This window comes from Ranitomeya imitator, chromosome 1 (genome assembly GCF_032444005.1).
Source record: "Ranitomeya imitator isolate aRanImi1 chromosome 1, aRanImi1.pri, whole genome shotgun sequence".
NCBI classification, from domain to species: domain Eukaryota; kingdom Metazoa; phylum Chordata; class Amphibia; order Anura; family Dendrobatidae; genus Ranitomeya; species Ranitomeya imitator.
Window position 1 is genome coordinate 567985182 of NC_091282.1, and position 18833 is coordinate 568004014.

General features: G+C 43.3%; 1 protein-coding gene across 1 annotated transcript in view; it reads right to left on the reverse strand.

Annotated features, from left to right (window-relative positions):
• Nucleotides 1-18833, reverse strand: part of LOC138679350 (cartilage oligomeric matrix protein-like) — a 674654-nt gene that overhangs the window by 114194 nt on the left and 541627 nt on the right. Inside the window, exon 13 of the mRNA XM_069767792.1 lies at nucleotides 3931-4124. Coding sequence (XP_069623893.1) covers nucleotides 3931-4124 — 194 coding nt within the window. The remainder of the gene's footprint in view (nucleotides 1-3930; nucleotides 4125-18833) is intronic.

Sequence of the window (18833 nt, forward strand, 5' to 3'; positions counted from 1 at the left end):
GGATGATGGGATGCCACTTCAGGCGTAGGTATCTCTGACCTGTCGTCAGGAATCTGGTTACATTCCAATATGGTTGGTAAAGGCAGACACATTTGGCGATCTATATACTCGAGTGCATAGCCTGTTGCTCTCCTACCAGCTGTCTCTACAATACCGGCACAAATTTTTAAAGAGTAGGGGCATTGGGTCCTAAGACGATAAAGCTGTAAAAGAAGGCAGACTTAGCTAATGACTAGTTACTCTGATCATCTAAAAATTGCATATACTTTGATGACTTTGTCCTTTTTGTCTGCTGGGTAGATTCTCACCAGGGAAATTTTAGAGAAGAACTTGCCTCCTATGAGGTTTCCACAAACTTCTGTACACTTAGAAGTAATTGCTGGAGTGTCAGTATTTGAGTCCTTCAACTCTTCGCTATGCTCTTGGACTTGGGGCAGAGTCTCCGATGTACATGCAGGGTGTAGAGCTGAGTTATGTTCGGTGCGGTCACATTCGGCACACCTTGCACTAACCTCACAATCCCTGGAGAAGTGGGATGTTGATGATCAGCATTTGTAGCAGCTGTGGTTCTCCTTACAGAAGGCCTTCCATTCTTCCAATGACTTTTCTCTGAAAGCTCTGCACTTAAGTAGGGAATGTGGCTTCTTGTGTAAGGGACACTGTCTGCTTGGGTCCTTGGATTTGTCTTCTCTTGATGGGAGCTGAACTCTTTGTGAACTAAAACTGTGGAGGAAATGTTAGTTTTGTGGACCTCTACAGTTGTTCTACCAGGTTTACTAACAGAGGTATTGGCACATGACAGCGTGAAATCAAAGCTAGGATCATTTCTAATTTATGCTTGTTCAGAAACAAAATCTACAAACATATTGAATGGCGTAAATGGTTCATTGCAAATCTGTTTACACTTAGAACCATGGTAACCCACTTTCTTGCAGGTTGTACGGGAGTTTTTGAACTATGGAGTTCACACCTCTAGCAGTCTCAAGGTATGTTAACTCCACAAGATCTCCTTCTGCTTTTGCTACATACAACTCCATTAAGAAGTCAGTTAGCTCTCTGAGCTTTGAATAGTCCTTGTTCACTATTCTAGTAAAGTCTTCTATTCTTTTAAACAAGGCATTTTCTATAACCTCTACAGAGCCATAGCATTCATCAAGTCTATTCCAAATTCTTTTGAGGCTGACATCTGGATAATTTACAATAATGTCTCTGATTCTCTTTGCGTGTTCGGCAGACTCACTTCCTAACCATTTTACCAGGAGATCTACTTCATCATTACATGATAGACCTGTGTCTCTGGTGGCATTTTGGAAGGAGGCTCTCCAAGCTCTGCAGTTTTCAGCACGATCGCTGACCTTTACAAGTCCCTTGGTGACCAACTCACATTGAGCAAGGAACTTGGCAAAGTCCATTGTGGCTTGATTGGCGCTGATACCAGCTGATGGTGTGTTGTCAGAATACATGTGTGCTGTGCGCTTATACCTCTTAGATGTCTCTGGTTTGGTCCAATTGCTGAAGTACCTTTCTGAAGCAAGGGTAGTCTCTTTAAGCTGGGGCAGATTCCGGATCTTCTTTCTGTAGAAAGATTATTGCAGTCAGTCTCACCCCAATGTGTATTTTCTTGATTGCGGTAGGAAGACTGATAGTTGGCTTTCTGGATGTCTGAATAATCTGGTTGGCTTGACTTGTTGACAAAATGCTCTGTATTCAGCTGTGGGTCTGGGTCGTTGTTTGATTTGGAATATTGATGGACGTACTCTGCAGTACGCTGTAGTGGATCATGAGTAACTTGCTGTAAGCCTAGCACACTGCTGTGTCTGCTGTGTTTGTCATCAGAATATACGACAGCGTCTAAGGCTTCTGCTCCCGCTATGGCAGCTGCTATTTCTTTTTCATTAGCAAGCTTCTGTAATGTCGCTTCAAGGCGTGCCTTTTCTTATTCCACGCATGCTTGTTGGCGTGCTTTTTCCACATCCAGTGATGCTTGTTGGCATGCTTTTTCTGCATCCAGGGATGCTTGTTGTAATTTCAATTGTATCTTTTGCTCAGCAAAGGTGCTTCATGCTTTTGCCGCTTCAGCTTTTGCACGGTCAATAGCGGCGGCATTGCTGACGGATGATGTCTTGGACGGACCAACTCATAATCTTGTCTTGACAGAGGATGCTCGTCCTTGACACATGATTCAACGGTTAGGAGTCTGCTGCGATATACCTGTGTCGAGCTCTGCATGGATAATGGTGGCCTCTGTATGGTCCGATTATTCGGTGCGATGATTCGGAGGTTGATGCAATATCCGTATGCAATAACTGTATGCTTGGTTAATGGTGGGCTCCGTACTGTCAGATATTTTGAGCTTGTTTTCAGCAGTTGTTTCACTATACTGTCCTCATACACGTTGGCATGGTGTGTAATGAGACATGTAGCTAAACTCTCTGTCTTTAAGAAAAAGAGGCTGTAAAGTTGTAACCTTCTTTTCTTGATTGTAGATATGACAGGAAACGGTGAAACTATAAGATGCAATAACAAGTGCCTTTCAGAATATACAGTCCATAAAATACAGATAATGTGCAATACACAATGAGGTAATATATGAGAGGATGATTACCTACTTAATACAGCAAACAAACTAATAAACACAGGACTGTAACACACAGATAGTGGCTTACCATCTATGCTTAGAATAGGCTGTTTACAAGGAGCACGACAGTGGTGTGTTTTCGCCTCAGAAGCATATAGGAACAATGGTTGCTGTTCGTTTCACAGTGTCATAATAAGACCACAATGCAACAGGAACAATCCCACAATGCCCTAGGAACTTCCCATAATCCATTGCAAGCTGAACTAGAATATATATACCAAATCGACAGCAGACCGTCCTGTTACCTTACAATATAAAAATATAGGAAGGATTAATTTACACAGAAAATACAGTGTCAGTAATAACTGAGACACAAAAAAATTACTAAACTAAGCAATTATACTGCAAGGATAGAACACCCATCCATGTATGCATGACCCCATCAGATAAACATTACAAAAAAAACATAAATCATTCTACTTACCTTCCCTGCACTCCCTCGCAGCTTCCTGTTCAGCAACTGATTTATGCTTGTAAGCAGCGCATGGCAGTGACGTCATGCTCTACTTACAAGCAAAGGACAGCTGCAAAAATACTCACTGCTTCCCACGCCCGGGACTTTGAACGTGTAGAGCAGTGAAAATTAATTGATATTTAATAGCGGCACAATGTTAGGCGCAGCTGCCAGCATCCTGCAGCTGCCGGGCTTTCATGTCTGCCCGCTTCTAAAGGGAATGAATATTGACTGCTTTCCACTCCCATGGCTGTGGAGCGCAGTGAATATTTGTTCTGCTTAATAACAGGCACACATGATCACCCAGCCACTCCAGGAAGCCGGCGGCTGCAACTACTATGCCCACTATTTAATATCACTGAATATTCACTGCTCTCCATGTCCTTGGGAGTGGAGAGCAGTGAATATTCATTTGCTTATGTATCAGGCACACATGAATGCCTGGCAGCTGCAGGAAGCCAGCTGCTGTGGCTAATAGCGTGTCTACTATTAAAGAGAAATGAATACTCACTACTCTCCACTCCCATGGGCGCAGAGAGCAGTGAATATTCATTTCTTTTTAGCAGTGGAAACAGGTATTAGCCGCATCAGCTGCCTCTTACAACCCGCTGCTCCCCCACCTCCCCATCCACAGCAAATACACCTGGAGCTTAACATGCACCCCCAATTTTCATCCACATGTTTGAATGAAAAATGTGCGTCTCGTAGTCCGAAAAATAAGGTATATGAGCTCATGCAAACTCTATGCAGATGGCTTCTAGTTGAAGCTGAACCAAATGATTTGACCAAAGAAATAGAAATCACAATACAAAACAAAACAAAATTAAGAAAAAAATACCATCAGAATCAGCCTGGTCTGGATTAGGTACAATTCTGCAATTATCTGGTCCAGGTGGGGAGGTATCAGGAATTCCATCATTATCATCATCATCATCACATTCATCTCCCATGCCATCCTTGTCTGTATCCAACTGTGAGCTATTGATGTCTGATGGGCAATTATCACGTGTATCCTGATGGCCATCCCCATCTCTAATTCAGGATAAAAGGAAAAGAAAATAGGGTTTACCAATGCATATAACTCTATCAGTTTTTTTTTTTTTTAAAAGTGGTCAGCATTCAGTAGCAAATTCCATGTACAAATATCATATCTTTATTGGCACATGTGAGCAATGTTTCGGCTCAAGAGCAAGTGATTCTTTTTCAGGCAAATAGATTGTGAAACTATAAGGCCAACTGCACACATTGAGTATTCGGGCTGTTTTTTACCTCAGTATTTGCAAGCCAAAAACAGGAGTGGAACAATCAGAGGAAAAGTATAATAGGAACACGTCACTACTTCTGCAGTTCTCACCCACTGCTTGTTTTGTCATACAAACACCGACAGGCTCGGACTAGCCCATATGGTAACAGGGGAATTCCCCGGTGGGCCCCTGTGCATATCTGGGCCCCCAACCCCACTGTATGGGCATTATATGGCATAATTCACTCTGTACATAAAAAGCAGCATATCATCATTCATTAACCAAACTACACAGTGTATTAGAGATTTAGGTAAATTTGTGAATGAGGGTAGTGTAATATTTGAATGCAGGTGAAAACTGGGCCCCTACAGTCAAATACCCAACATGTGCACGTGGCTTTAAATTCTGTTGCACTAGAGCAACAGATGGAGATAGACAATGTGCACACGTTGGGTATTTGGTGAGTTATTTACCTCGGTATTTGTAAGCCAAAATCGGGAGTGGGTGAAAAATGCAGAAGTGTTTCACTCTGTTTTACAAATGCTCTGGCAAGTTAACTAACCAAATACTCAACGTGTGCACGTGGCCTTGGATCTCATTCAGATGTCCGTGTTGCATGTATGTGTTCCATTCATTTTTTTCACGTATAGAACATATACCCATTATAGTCAATGGCGCTAGTCACATGTCTGTGTTTTTTGATGGACCATGTATATGAGCAAAACTCACGGAGACATATTTTTCTCTAGTATAACAGATGAAAAGGGCCAGCACAAGTCTATGCGTCAGTGAAAAACATTTACAGCACACAGATGGCATTTATGTGCTGTCCACATTTAACATTACAAAGTATAGGAGAAGCTTTGTAATATATTTATCCATCAGTAAAAAACACTGATGACACTCTGCCGGTAATAACAGACACACGGACCTTGCACTGATGACACTGGTACATTTTTTTCATGTAAAGTGGGGGGAAATATGTATTTGATACGCTGCCGATTTTGCGAGTTTTGCCATCTACAAAGAATGAAAAGGTCTGTAATTTTTATCGTAGGTGCACTTCAACTGTGAGAAACACTCTTAAAAAAGAATCTAGGAAATCAGATTGCATGATGTCTACTTAATTAATTTGCACTTTATTGCATGAAATAAGTATTTGATACAATAGAAAAACAAAACTTAATATTTGGTACAGAAACCTTTGTTTATGGTTTGCAATTACAGTGATCTGACGTTTCCTGTAGTTCTTGACCAAGATTGCACAAATTGCAGCAGGGATTTTGGCCGACTCCTGCATATAGATCTTCTGCACATCTTTCAGATTTCAGGGCTGTCGCTGCTCAACATTGAGTTTCCGCTCCATCCAAAGATTTTCTATTGGGTTCAGGTCTGGAGATTGGCCAGGCCAGTACAAGTCCATAAAATGTTTCTTACGGAGCCACTCCTTGCTTACCCTGGCTATGTGTTTTGAGTCACTGTCATGCTGGAAGACCCAGCCGTGAACCATCTTCAATGTTCTAAGGGAAGGAGGTTCTTTGCCAAAATACCTGACCCCATCTATCATCCATTCAATACGGTACAGTTGTCATGTGCCATTTGCAGAAAAGCACCCCCAAAGTATGATATTTCCCCCGCCATGCTCCATCATTGGAATGATGTTCTGGGGTTGTACTCATCCTTTTTCTTCCTCCAAACATGGTGAGTGGAGTTGATACCAAAAAGTTTTATTTTGGTCTCATCTGACCACATGACCTTCTCATGCCCCTTCTCGATCATCCAGATGGTCATTGGTCAACTTCAAATTGGCCTGAACATGTGCTGGCATGAGCAGGGGGACATTGCATGTCCTGCAGGATTTTACTCCATAACGGCATACTGTGTTACTCATGGTAATGTTTTAGACAGTGGTCTCAGCTCTCTTCAAGTCATCGACCAGGTCCACCCATGTAGTTCTAGGCTGATTCTTGACATTTCTCAGAATCATCCTTAACCCAAGAGGTGAGATCTCACATGGAGCCCAGACAGATGAAGATTGACAGTCAGCTTGTGTGCATCTACTGTAGTTATATAATTGCCTTGTAAAGTTTTAATTTCCTGTTCCTTCCTGATCACCGTATCCCAGAATTCCAAGCGGAGGAAGTTTACCGACCACCATATTGGGACACTCAAGTGATGGGTGTCTCAATATGGAAACTGCTGCTGGTTCCAACCTATTGCGCGGTACCACCAGTGGAACACGGTCACGACACCAGGGATTCAAGCTTGAGGAGGCTAATTTGCATATTCCAGGTGCCTTCTGGGAAAAGCGAAGAGTCTCCCTAAGCTAGAAGATCGTTGGGTACAGCCGGGACCAGCTGCTTGGAAAGCATCACCAAACCAGGGACTCAAGCTTGAGGAGGCTAATTTGCATATTCCAGGTGCCTTCTGGGAAAAGCGAAGTCTCCCTAAGCTAGAAGATCGTTGGGTACAGCCGGGACCAGCTGCTTGGAAAGCATCACCAAACCAGGGATTCAAGCTTGAGGAGGCTAATTTGCATATTCCAGGTGCCTTCTGGGAAAAGCGAAGAGTCTCCCTAAGCTAGAAGATCGTTGGGTACAGCCGGGACCAGCTGCTTGGAAAGCATCACCAAACCAGGGATTCAAGCTTGAGGAGGCTAATTTGCATATTCCAGGTGCCTTCTGGGAAAAGCAAAGAGTCTCCCTAAGCTAGAAGATCGTTGGGTACAGCCGGGACCAGCTGCTTGGAAAGCATCACCAAACCAGGGATTCAAGCTTGAGGAGGCTAATTTGCATATTCCAGGTGCCTTTTGGGAAAAGCGAAGTCTCCCTAAGCTAGAAGATCGTTGGGTACAGCCGGGACCAGCTGCTTGGAAAGCATCACCAAACCAGGGACTCAAGCTTGAGGAGGCTAATTTGCATATTCCAGGTGCCTTCTGGGAAAAGCGAAGTCTCCCTAAGCTAGAAGATCGTTGGGTACAGCCGGGACCAGCTGCTTGGAAAGCATCACCAAACCAGGGATTCAAGCTTGAGGAGGCTAATTTGCATATTACAGGTGCCTTCTGGGAAAAGCGAAGAGTCTCCCTAAGCTAGAAGATCGTTGGGTACAGCCGGGACCAGCTGCTTGGAAAGCATCACCAAACCAGGGATTCAAGCTTGAGGAGGCTAATTTGCATATTCCAGGTGCCTTCTGGGAAAAGCGAAGAGTCTCCCTAAGCTAGAAGATCGTTGGGTACAGCCGGGACCAGCTGCTTGGAAAGCATCACCAAACCAGGGATTCAAGCTTGAGGAGGCTAATTTGCATATTCCAGGTGCCTTCTGGGAAAAGCGAAGTCTCCCTAAGCTAGAAGATCGTTGGGTACAGCCGGGACCAGCTGCTTGGAAAGCATCACCAATTTTTGCCTGTAGGACATTATTGCAAGAGAGCTTGGCTGAGTAGATTACACAAGAAGGAAAACACACAGCAAGTCAGCAGGATCTAGGAGCAACATGGCAGATGTGACAACCTACATGGTGAGCTGCAGCATGTGCTACATGTTCACAGATCGACCAGAAGAAGAATCAAATTTCACCTGTCAGAAGTGTAGACTAGTGGCCCTTTTAGAAGAAAAGGTGCGGGGTCTGGAAGAAAGAATAGCAACTTTGAAACTCATCAAAGAGAATGAAGACTTTCTAGACAGAACAGAAGCATCTCTACTGGTCACAAAAGGTGAAAAAAGTGTCAGAGAACCTCCAAAAGCAGATGAGTGGAAGCACGTGACAAAAAGAAGCAAGAAGACCATGGAGAAATCACCAACCACACAACTGAAGAACCGATATCAAATCTTTGTAGAGGATGAAGATGGCACACCTAAGGATGAAGCAATACCAGCAAGCAAAAAAGAAGAGGGCTCACAGCAACAAGTGACAGCAAAAAGTACAGCCAAGAAGCAACGAAGAGTGGTGGTGGTGGGAGACTCACTACTGAGAGGCACAGAAGCAGCCATCTGCAGACCGGACATAACTGCAAGAGAAGTATGCTGCCTTCCAGGTGCGATGATCAAGGATGTGACCGATAGGATACCAAAGCTCTTCAGCTCCAAGGACGTCCACCCATTTCTTCTGATACATGTTGGCACCAATGACACGGCAAGGAAGGACCTACCGACAATCTGCAAAGACTTTGAAGAGTTGGGGAAGAAAGTAAAGGAACTGGATGCACAGGTAGTTTTTTCTTCTATCCTTCCAGTAGACGGGCATGGCACCAGGAGATGGAACAGGATCCTTGATGCAAACAACTGGCTAAGACGATGGTGCAGACAACAAGGATTCGGATTCCTGGACCACGGTGTGAATTACTTGTACGATGGACTCCTCGCCAGAGACGGACTACACCTCAACAAACCTGGGAAACACACATTCGCCAGAAGACTCGCTACACTCATCAGGAGGGCGTTAAACTAGAAGAAGAGGGGACGGGAAGAAAAACATTAGATTTGAACAAAGAAGATCCAGGAAAACATACTCAGAAGGGAGGTAAGAACATTTCTAAAACAATCCACAGCGAGGAGATTGGAACAAAACAAAATCCTCTAAACTGCATGCTCGCAAACGCCAGAAGCCTGACAAACAAGATGGAAGAACTAGAAGCAGAAATATCTACAGGTAACTTTGACATAGTGGGAATAACCGAGACATGGTTAGATGAAAGCTATGACTGGGCAGTTAACTTACAGGGTTACAGTCTGTTTAGAAAGGATCGTAAAAATCGGAGAGGAGGAGGGGTTTGTCTCTATGTAAAGTCTTGTCTAAAGTCCACTTTAAGGGAGGATATTAGCGAAGGAAATGAGGATGTCGAGTCCATATGGGTCGAAATTCATGGAGGGAAAAATGGTAACAAAATTCTCATTGGGGTCTGTTACAAACCCCCAAATATAACAGAAACCAAGGAAAGTCTACTTCTAAAGCAGATAGATGAAGCTGCAACCCATAATGATGTCCTGGTTATGGGGGACTTTAACTACCCGGATATTAACTGGGAAACAGAAACCTGTGAAACCCATAAAGGCAACAGGTTTCTGCTAATAACCAAGAAAAATTATCTTTCACAATTGGTGCAGAATCCAACCAGAGGAGCAGCACTTTTAGACCTAATACTATCTAATAGACCTGACAGAATAACAAATCTGCAGGTGGTCGGGCATCTAGAAAATAGCGACCACAATATTGTACAGTTTCACCTGTCTTTCACTAGGGGGACTTGTCAGGGAGTCACAAAAACACTGAACTTTAGGAAGGCAAAGTTTGACCAGCTTAGAGATGCCCTTAATCTGGTAGACTGGGACAATATCCTCAGAAATAAGAATACAGATAATAAATGGGAAATGTTTAAGAACATCCTAAATAGGCAGTGTAAGCGGTTTATACCTTGTGGGAATAAAAGGACTAGAAATTGGAAAAACCCAATGTGGCTAAACAAAGAAGTAAGACAGGCAATTAACAGTAAAAAGAAAGCATTTGCACTACTAAAGCAGGATGGCACCATTGAAGCTCTAAAAAACTATAGGGAGAAAAATACTTTATCTAAAAAACTAATTAAAGCTGCCAAAAAGGAAACAGAGAAGCACATTGCTAAGGAGAGTAAAACTAATCCCAAACTGTTCTTCAACTATATCAATAGTAAAAGAATAAAAACTGAAAATGTAGGCCCCTTAAAAAATAGTGAGGAAAGAATGGTTGTAGATGACGAGGAAAAGGCTAACATATTAAACACCTTCTTCTCCACGGTATTCACGGTGGAAAATGAAATGCGAGGTGAAATCCCAAGAAACAATGAAAACCCTATATTAAGGGTCACCAATCTAACCCAAGAAGAGGTGCGAAACCGGCTAAATAAGATTAAAATAGATAAATCTCCGGGTTCGGATGGCATACACCCACGAGTACTAAGAGAACTAAGTAATGTAATAGATAAACCATTATTTCTTATTTTTAGGGACTCTATAGCGACAGGGTCTGTTCCGCAGGATTGGCGCATAGCAAATGTGGTGCCAATATTCAAAAAGGGCTCGAAAAGTGAACCTGGAAATTATAGGCCAGTAAGTCTAACCTCTATTGTTGGTAAAATATTTGAAGGGTTTCTGAGGGATGTTATTCTGGATTATCTCAATGAGAATAACTGTTTAACTCCATATCAGCATGGGTTTATGAGAAATCGCTCCTGTCAAACCAATCTAATCAGTTTTTATGAAGAGGTAAGCTATAGGCTGGACCACGGTGAGTCATTGGACGTGGTATATCTCGATTTTTCCAAAGCATTTGATACCGTGCCGCACAAGAGGTTGGTACACAAAATGAGAATGCTTGGTCTGGGGGAAAATGTGTGTAAATGGGTTAGTAACTGGCTTAGTGATAGAAAGCAGAGGGTGGTTATAAATGGTATAGTCTCTAACTGGGTCGCTGTGACCAGTGGGGTACCGCAGGGGTCAGTATTGGGACCTGTTCTCTTCAACATATTCATTAATGATCTGGTAGAAGGTTTACACAGTAAAATATCGATATTTGCAGATGATACAAAACTATGTAAAGCAGTTAATACAAGAGAAGATAGTATTCTGCTACAGATGGATCTGGATAAGTTGGAAACTTGGGCTGAAAGGTGGCAGATGAGGTTTAACAATGATAAATGTAAGGTTATACACATGGGAAGAAGGAATCAATATCACCATTACACACTGAATGGGAAACCACTGGGTAAATCTGACAGGGAGAAGGACTTGGGGATCCTAGTTAATGATAAACTTACCTGGAGCAGCCAGTGCCAGGCAGCAGCTGCCAAGGCAAACAGGATCATGGGGTGCATTAAAAGAGGTCTGGATACACATGATGAGAGCATTATACTGCCTCTGTACAAATCCCTAGTTAGACCGCACATGGAGTACTGTGTCCAGTTTTGGGCACCGGTGCTCAGGAAGGATATAATGGAACTAGAGAGAGTACAAAGGAGGGCAACAAAATTAATAAAGGGGATGGGAGAACTACAATACCCAGATAGATTAGCGAAATTAGGATTATTTAGTCTAGAAAAAAGACGACTGAGGGGCGATCTAATAACCATGTATAAGTATATAAGGGGACAATACAAATATCTCGCTGAGGATCTGTTTATACCAAGGAAGGTGACGGGCACAAGGGGGCATTCTTTGCGTCTGGAGGAGAGAAGGTTTTTCCACCAACATAGAAGAGGATTCTTTACTGTTAGGGCAGTGAGAATCTGGAATTGCTTGCCTGAGGAGGTGGTGATGGCGAACTCAGTCGAGGGGTTCAAGAGAGGCCTGGATGTCTTCCTGGAGCAGAACAATATTGTATCATACAATTAGGTTCTGTAGAAGGAAGTAGATCTGGGGATTTATTATGATGGAATATAGGCTGAACTGGATGGACAAATGTCTTTTTTCGGCCTTACTAACTATGTTACTATGTTACACACTCTATTCGCCACACACACTCACACACACTCACACTCTCATACATGCACACACACACACTCACTAACACACTCACGCAGCCTCTTGTGCGGTACCACCAGCGGAACACCGTCGCGCTACACACACTCACACACACATACTCACACACTGTCACACACATTAACACTCACACACACATACACTCACACACACTCACACACTCACGCAGCCTCTTGCGTGGTACCACCAGCGGAACACCGTCGCACTACACACACATTCACACACTCACATACACATTCACACAGCCTCTTGCGCTGTACCAAACACTGTTATGACCTGGTGGTCAGGACAATAATGGACCTGGTGGATAAGAGCACATGGAATGACCTGATAGTTACTGATAATATAGGACGAGCTCTGGGACATGGGAACTCTGCTGACCGCAATCCCTAATCCTATCAACCACACTAGAAATAGCCGTGGATTGCGCCTAACGCTCCCTATGCAACTCGGCACAGCCTAAGAAACTAGCTAGCCCTGAAGATAGAAAAATAAAGCCTACCTTGCCTCAGAGAAATTCCCCAAAGGAAAAGGCAGCCCCCCACATATAATGACTGTGAGTAAAGATGAAAATACAAACACAGAGATGAAATAGATTTAGCAAAGTGAGGCCCGACTTACTGAACAGACCGAGGATAGGAAAGGTTACTTTGCGGTCAGCACAAAAACCTACAAAAAGACCACGCAGAGGGTGCAAAAAGACCTCACTCACGGTGCGGAGGCGCTCCCTCTGCGTCCCAGAGCTTCCAGCAAGCAAGAACAATCGAAATAGCAAGCTGGACAGAAAAATAGCAAACCAGAGAAAAACAAGCAGTCACTTAGCTTCTGCTGGGAAGACAGGTCACAAGAACGATCCAGGAGTGAACTAGACCAATACTGGAACATTGACAGGTGGCCTGGAGCAAAGATCTAAGTGGAGTTAAATAGAGCAGCCAGCTAACGAATTAACCTCGTCACCTGAGGAAGGAAACTCAGAAACACCCACAGCCACCAGAGAAAGTCCATGGACAGAACCAGCCGAAGTACCATTCATGACCACAGGAGGGAGCCCGACAACAGAACTCACAACAAAACACGCCGCCGCCGGGATCAGCCGAATGATTCACTGACTGCCACCATCTTTGTACAGGAGGAGCGCATGCAGTATTAATGTGACCGCCGCTATCTGTCTGCACAAAGATGGTGGCGGTCTGGTTTAATGCGCCTGCGTGAATTACGAGCAGGTTCAGTGAATCATCAGTGAATCATCCAGCTGATCCCGGCGGCAGATGTGTGACATGTCTATTGACAGATGAAGCGAAAGTTCATTTTAAAAATTGACTGTGTCTGACCATATACGGAGCATACCACATCTCCTGGGCAGGGGAGGAAGCAAAAGACAATACTGACATTACAGCAGGAGATCACAGTGGATTCATTTTGTGAGGTCAAATATTTCACTGACTGTTTTTTAAAAATATTTTGTATCCTCTGCAATCTTCTGCTGTAATGTCAGTATTGTCTTTTGCTTCCTCCCCTGCCCAGGAGCTGTGGTATGTTCTGTACACGGTCAGACACAGACAATTTTTAAAATGAACTTTCGTGTGTGGGAAAAACCCTTTAAAAAGCAAATATCAACGCCAACATGGCTCCTTCTAAAAAGTACACCAATGACAAAGAAAGGAAAGACGCAAAGGCACAACGTCGAAGACAACAGGCAAATGAGACTCCTGAAGAGCAACAGCATTGATGGGACAAAGGGGGATAACACATGGGGTAGACAGGTCAAAAAGAAAGCACAGATGGAGGAAGTCAGCACATTGGGAAAGAGAAAGTGGATAGGGGGGGAGCACATTGGGGGAGAGATTCTCAATGCTGCAATAGCATCGGGCCTCCATCTAGTTTTCTAACAATTGTGAAAACAGTTGTTGCCTTCTCACCAAGCTGCTTGCCTATTGTCCTGTAGCCCATCCCAGCCATGTGCAGGACTACAACTTTGTTCCTGGTGTCCATAGACAGCTCTTTTGTCTTAGCCATGGTGGAGAGGTTGGAGTTTAATTGATTGAGTGTGTGGATCGGTGTCTTTCATATAGGTAACAAGTTCGAACAGGTGCAATTAATACAGGTAATGAGTAGTGATGAGCGAGTATACTCTTGCTCGGGTTTTCCCTAGCACACTCAGGTGGTCTCCGAGTATTTGTGAGTACTCAGAGGTTTAGTTTGCCGACGCAGCTGCATGATTTGCGGATGCTAGACAGCTTGAATACATGTGGGGATGCCCTAGCAACCAGGCAACCCCCACATGTACTAGCAGCCGTAAATCATGAATGCGGATTAAGAAAAATGAAATCTCTGAGCACTCACAAATACCCGGAGACCACCCAAGTGTGCTCGGGAAAACCTACCTACTGTATACTATGTGTAGACATTTATTGTATCTACTAGATGGTGGCCCGATTCTAAGGCAAGTTTGCGGATTTTGCTGCGGATCAGCAGCGGATTTGACTGCTGTGGATCTGCAGCAGTTTCCCATGAGTTTACAGTACAATGTAAACCTATGGGAAACAAAAAACACTGTGCACATGCTGCGGAAAAAAATGCGCGGAAACGCAGCGGATTACATTCCGCAGCATGTCACTTCTTTTCTGCGGATTTTCACCTGCTCCAATAGGAAACTGCAGATGAAAATCCGCAGAAGAAACCGCAGTAAAAACCGCAATAAATCCGCAGTAAAAACCGCGACGGGTTTTTACTGCGGATTTTGGAATTCTGCTGCGGAAAAATCCACAGTGGAATCCGCAAAGTGTGAGCATAGCCTAACGCATTGGGTATTCTAGAATATGCATGTCCACGTAGTATATTGCGCACCCACGAAATATATTGCCCAGTCACGTAGTATATTGCCCAGTTACGTAGTTTATTGCCCAGTTACGTAGTATATTGCCCAGCCACGTAGTATTTTGGCCAATTGCATAGTATATTGCCCATTGACGTAGTATATTGCCCAGCCATGTAGTATATTGCCCAGTTACGTAGTATATTGCCCAGTGATGTAGTATACAGCACAGAGCCACGTAGTATATTGTCCAGTCACGTAGTATATTGGCCAATCGTGTAGTATATTGCCCAGTTACATAGTATATTGCCCATTGACGTAGTATATTGCCCATTGACGTAGTATATTGCCCAGCCACGTAGTATATTACCCAGTTACGTAGTATATTACCCAGTGACGTAGTATATTGCCCAGCCACGTAGTATATTGCCCAGCCACATAGTATAGTATATTGCCCAGCCACGTAGTATATTGCCCAGTTACGTAGTACATTGCCCATTGATGTAGTATATTGCCCAGCCACGTAGTATATTGCCCAGCCACATAGTATAGTATATTGCTCAGCCACGTAGTATATTGCCCAGTTACATAGTATATTGCCCAGTGACGTAGTATGTTGCCCAGCCACGTAGTATATTGCCCAGCCACGTAGTATATTGCCTGGCCATGTAGTATATTGCCCAGCCATGTAGTATATTGCCCAGTTACATAGTATATTGCCCAGTGACGTAGTATACAGCACAGAGCCATGTAGTATATTGCCCAGCCACGTAGTATATTGGCCAGTCACGTAGTATAATGCCCAGCCACGTATGTCACAGGTTAAAAAATAAAAAATAAACATATACTCACCTTCCGAGGGCCCCTTGTAGTTCGGTCACATGACCGTGACGTCAGGGCAGGTCCTTGTTGCATACCATCCTTAGCACCGGAACGTGCCGCTTGCATGGAGCGGTCACTGGAGCGCGCGAGGATCGGGAAAGGCGGCGGAAGGTGAGTATATAATGATTTTTTTATTTTTTGTATTATTTTTAACATTAGATCTTTTTACTATTGACGCTGCATAGGCAGCATCAATAGTAAAAACTAGGTCACACGGGGTTAATAGCGGCAGTAACGGAGTAAGTTACCCATGGCATGACGCGGTCCGTTACCGCTGGCATTAACCCTGTGTGAGCGGTGACTGCGGGGAGTATGGAGCGGGCGCCGGGCACTGACTGCAGGGGAGTAGGGAGGGACTAATCGGACTGTGGCGTCGCTGATTGGTCGCGGCAGCCATGACAGGCAACTGGCGAGACCAATCAGCCACTTGGATTCCATGACAGACAGAGGCCGCGACCAATGAATATCCACTATATGCCACTTTGTCTTATATTTTGTCTGTGGGGCAGTTTTCATCATGTACCGCTATTTTCAGTATACGCCCCCCTTTCCCCTTTTTTTCTATCTCCATGGGTTTTGTTCGTTCTGGCTCGGCATTCTATGCACAATGCGCTGCGCTGGAGGATTCGGGTGCATGCGCATTGCGCAGTACTGGCAAAGACGTCTGCCTGTGCATATTCTTCCGCCCTGCTAGTGTGTCACTTCCGGTTCCAGCTTCCCGGCGTGTCTCGCTCATTCCCGGATCTGATCATAAGGTATTTAAACTTGTATTGATTGCGTTTTCAACACTCTTCCCCTGACAAAACGTCCTTGTAACGGCGATACGCGTGGGGTCTTTCCCCATACTTATCCCTGCCTCGTGACATTTTGTCCTTTTGGCGGTATTGCTCTATCTGCCTCGTACCATCTTTATGGCTGGACCTGGGACCTTTACACACATTATTGGTATGCGGTAACTATAGTCCCATATGCAGGACACTAAGCGTATCCGCACATAATTTGCATGTATTTTGGACTCTATGTCGCTGCTCCACACAAGCGGTCCGATAGTTTTGCTGGCATACAGGTACCGACTGTACTTTATTATACTGGCCATTCAGCCTTTTTGGACAAGGCTTTCCTTTCACCCTGACTTCCATAGGCACTGTTCATACTCTTTATCCTGGAGGTTTGTGTGTATTTAAGAGGCTATATTATATAGGGTACTTTTGCACTATATCCTGTGTCCTGATTATTATATTGATACTTTATTAAATGTGATATATTACCTCTATATTGTAAGGATACGTGCTCCCTTTTCAGCTACTGTTATCTTTAGGGATCATTATGGGGATTTTTGTATTTCACTGGTTTTAAATGTTTTTATTGGTACATCAATAAAAGTTTACCTTTATATATGTTCAAGTACATATCGTGGTGTGCAGTTTTTGAGAGTGGTTCTTTCCTCGTCTTGTTTTGACCAATGAATATCCGTGATAGACAGAAGGACAGACAGACAGACGGAAGTGACCCTTAGACAATTATATAGTAGATTCTATTTTAACACCGATGCGTATTTCTCGCAAATCACACTGATGGTCTGTGTGGTGTGCGAGTTTTTCTCGCACCCATAGACTTGCATTGGTGTATTTCAGGCGTAATACGGTGACAAATGCAGCATGCTACAATTTCGTACACACGCATAATATGGCCAAGAAAACAATGGATGATAGGAGCTGCCCCATAGATTAACATTGGTCCGAGTGCTATGCGATTATTATTATTATTATTTTTTTTTATCGCATAGCTCTCGTCCGTATTGTGCTCTAGTATGACTCCGGCCTAAAAGCATGAGTTGAGCATATGTACTGGGCACTACAATGACAGATTTGTACTTTTCACTCAGCAAGATCCACTTCTGCTCGTGTCTAGAAAACACATATGAAATCAAAATCGTCACTACACCTGCAGGTAAATTCCCAGATAGGTGTAACTTCCAAAAAAGGTCACTTAAGGGAAGATTCTGCTCTTCTGGCACTTAGGGGCTCTGTACTTAGAATCTGCAAACTATTCTAGGAAAATTTGCTCTCCAAGAGTCAAAAAGCGATCCTTCCCTTCCGAGTCTACTGCAGTACTGTACAGACAAATATGGGGTATTGCCATCAGAAATTGTGACAAATTTTTGTGTCATTTTTATCCATTTCCCATTGTGAAAATATAAAATTTGGCTAAAAACAATTTTTATTGTGGTAAAAATAAAATGATTTTTTCTTCACTTTCCAGTGGTATAGGTTGGACGCGATGAATCTTGAGGTCCCTTCTAACTCTAACATTCTGTGACACAGCTCTGGTGTCAATATGATTACTGCACCACTAGATGAATTCATTGAGGGATGTATTTTGTAAAATGAGGTCACTTATGGGGGGTTCAACTGCTATGGCAGCTCAGGATTTTTCCAGTGGGTCATGACACTCAAAAACCATGACAGCAAAGTACGACATGGTGCTCCTTCCCTTCTGAGCTTTCCACTGTGGTTGAAAAGTATTTACTGATTATATGTAGGGTATTGGCACTCTCAGGATACATTGCACAACAAATTGTGATGTCCAGTTTTCCTATTTGCAATTTTGAAAATTAAAAACTTGGGGCTAAAACAATATTTTAGTGGTAAAAATATAATTATTCTTTCTTCACCGCCCAATAGTATAAAATTCTGTGATGCACATGTGGTGGGTGTCAACATGATCACTGCACCTCTAGGTAAATTCACTGGACGGTGTAGTTTTTAAAATGGGGTCACTTACGGGGGTACTGCTGTTCTGGCACCTCAGTGACTCTGCCAATATGACATGGCACCCTCAAACAAACCATTCTCGCAAAATCTAAACTCCAATATGGTGCTACTTTCTATTTCAGCTATACACTGTATCTCAAAGTAGTTTTCAACCACACATGGGGAATTGGTGTACTGTGGAGAAATTGTGTAATAAAGTGTATAATTAATTTTCTCCTATTATTCCTTTTGAAAATTAAAAACTTGAGGAGAAGGCAATATTTTTGTGGAAACAATGGTAAATTTCCAGTTACTCAGGCCAATATTATACAATTCTGTGAATCACCTGGCATGTCAAGGGCTTTTCTTGCCATGTATTTAAACACTAGTTTTCCACCACATATAGAGTATCCGTGAACTCATGATAAATTGAACAACAAATTGTATGGTCCATTTTCTTCTACTACCTTTGGGAAAATGGAAAATTTGGGACTAAAATAACATTTTCACTGCTCAATGCTCACACACACCTCCAAATTAATT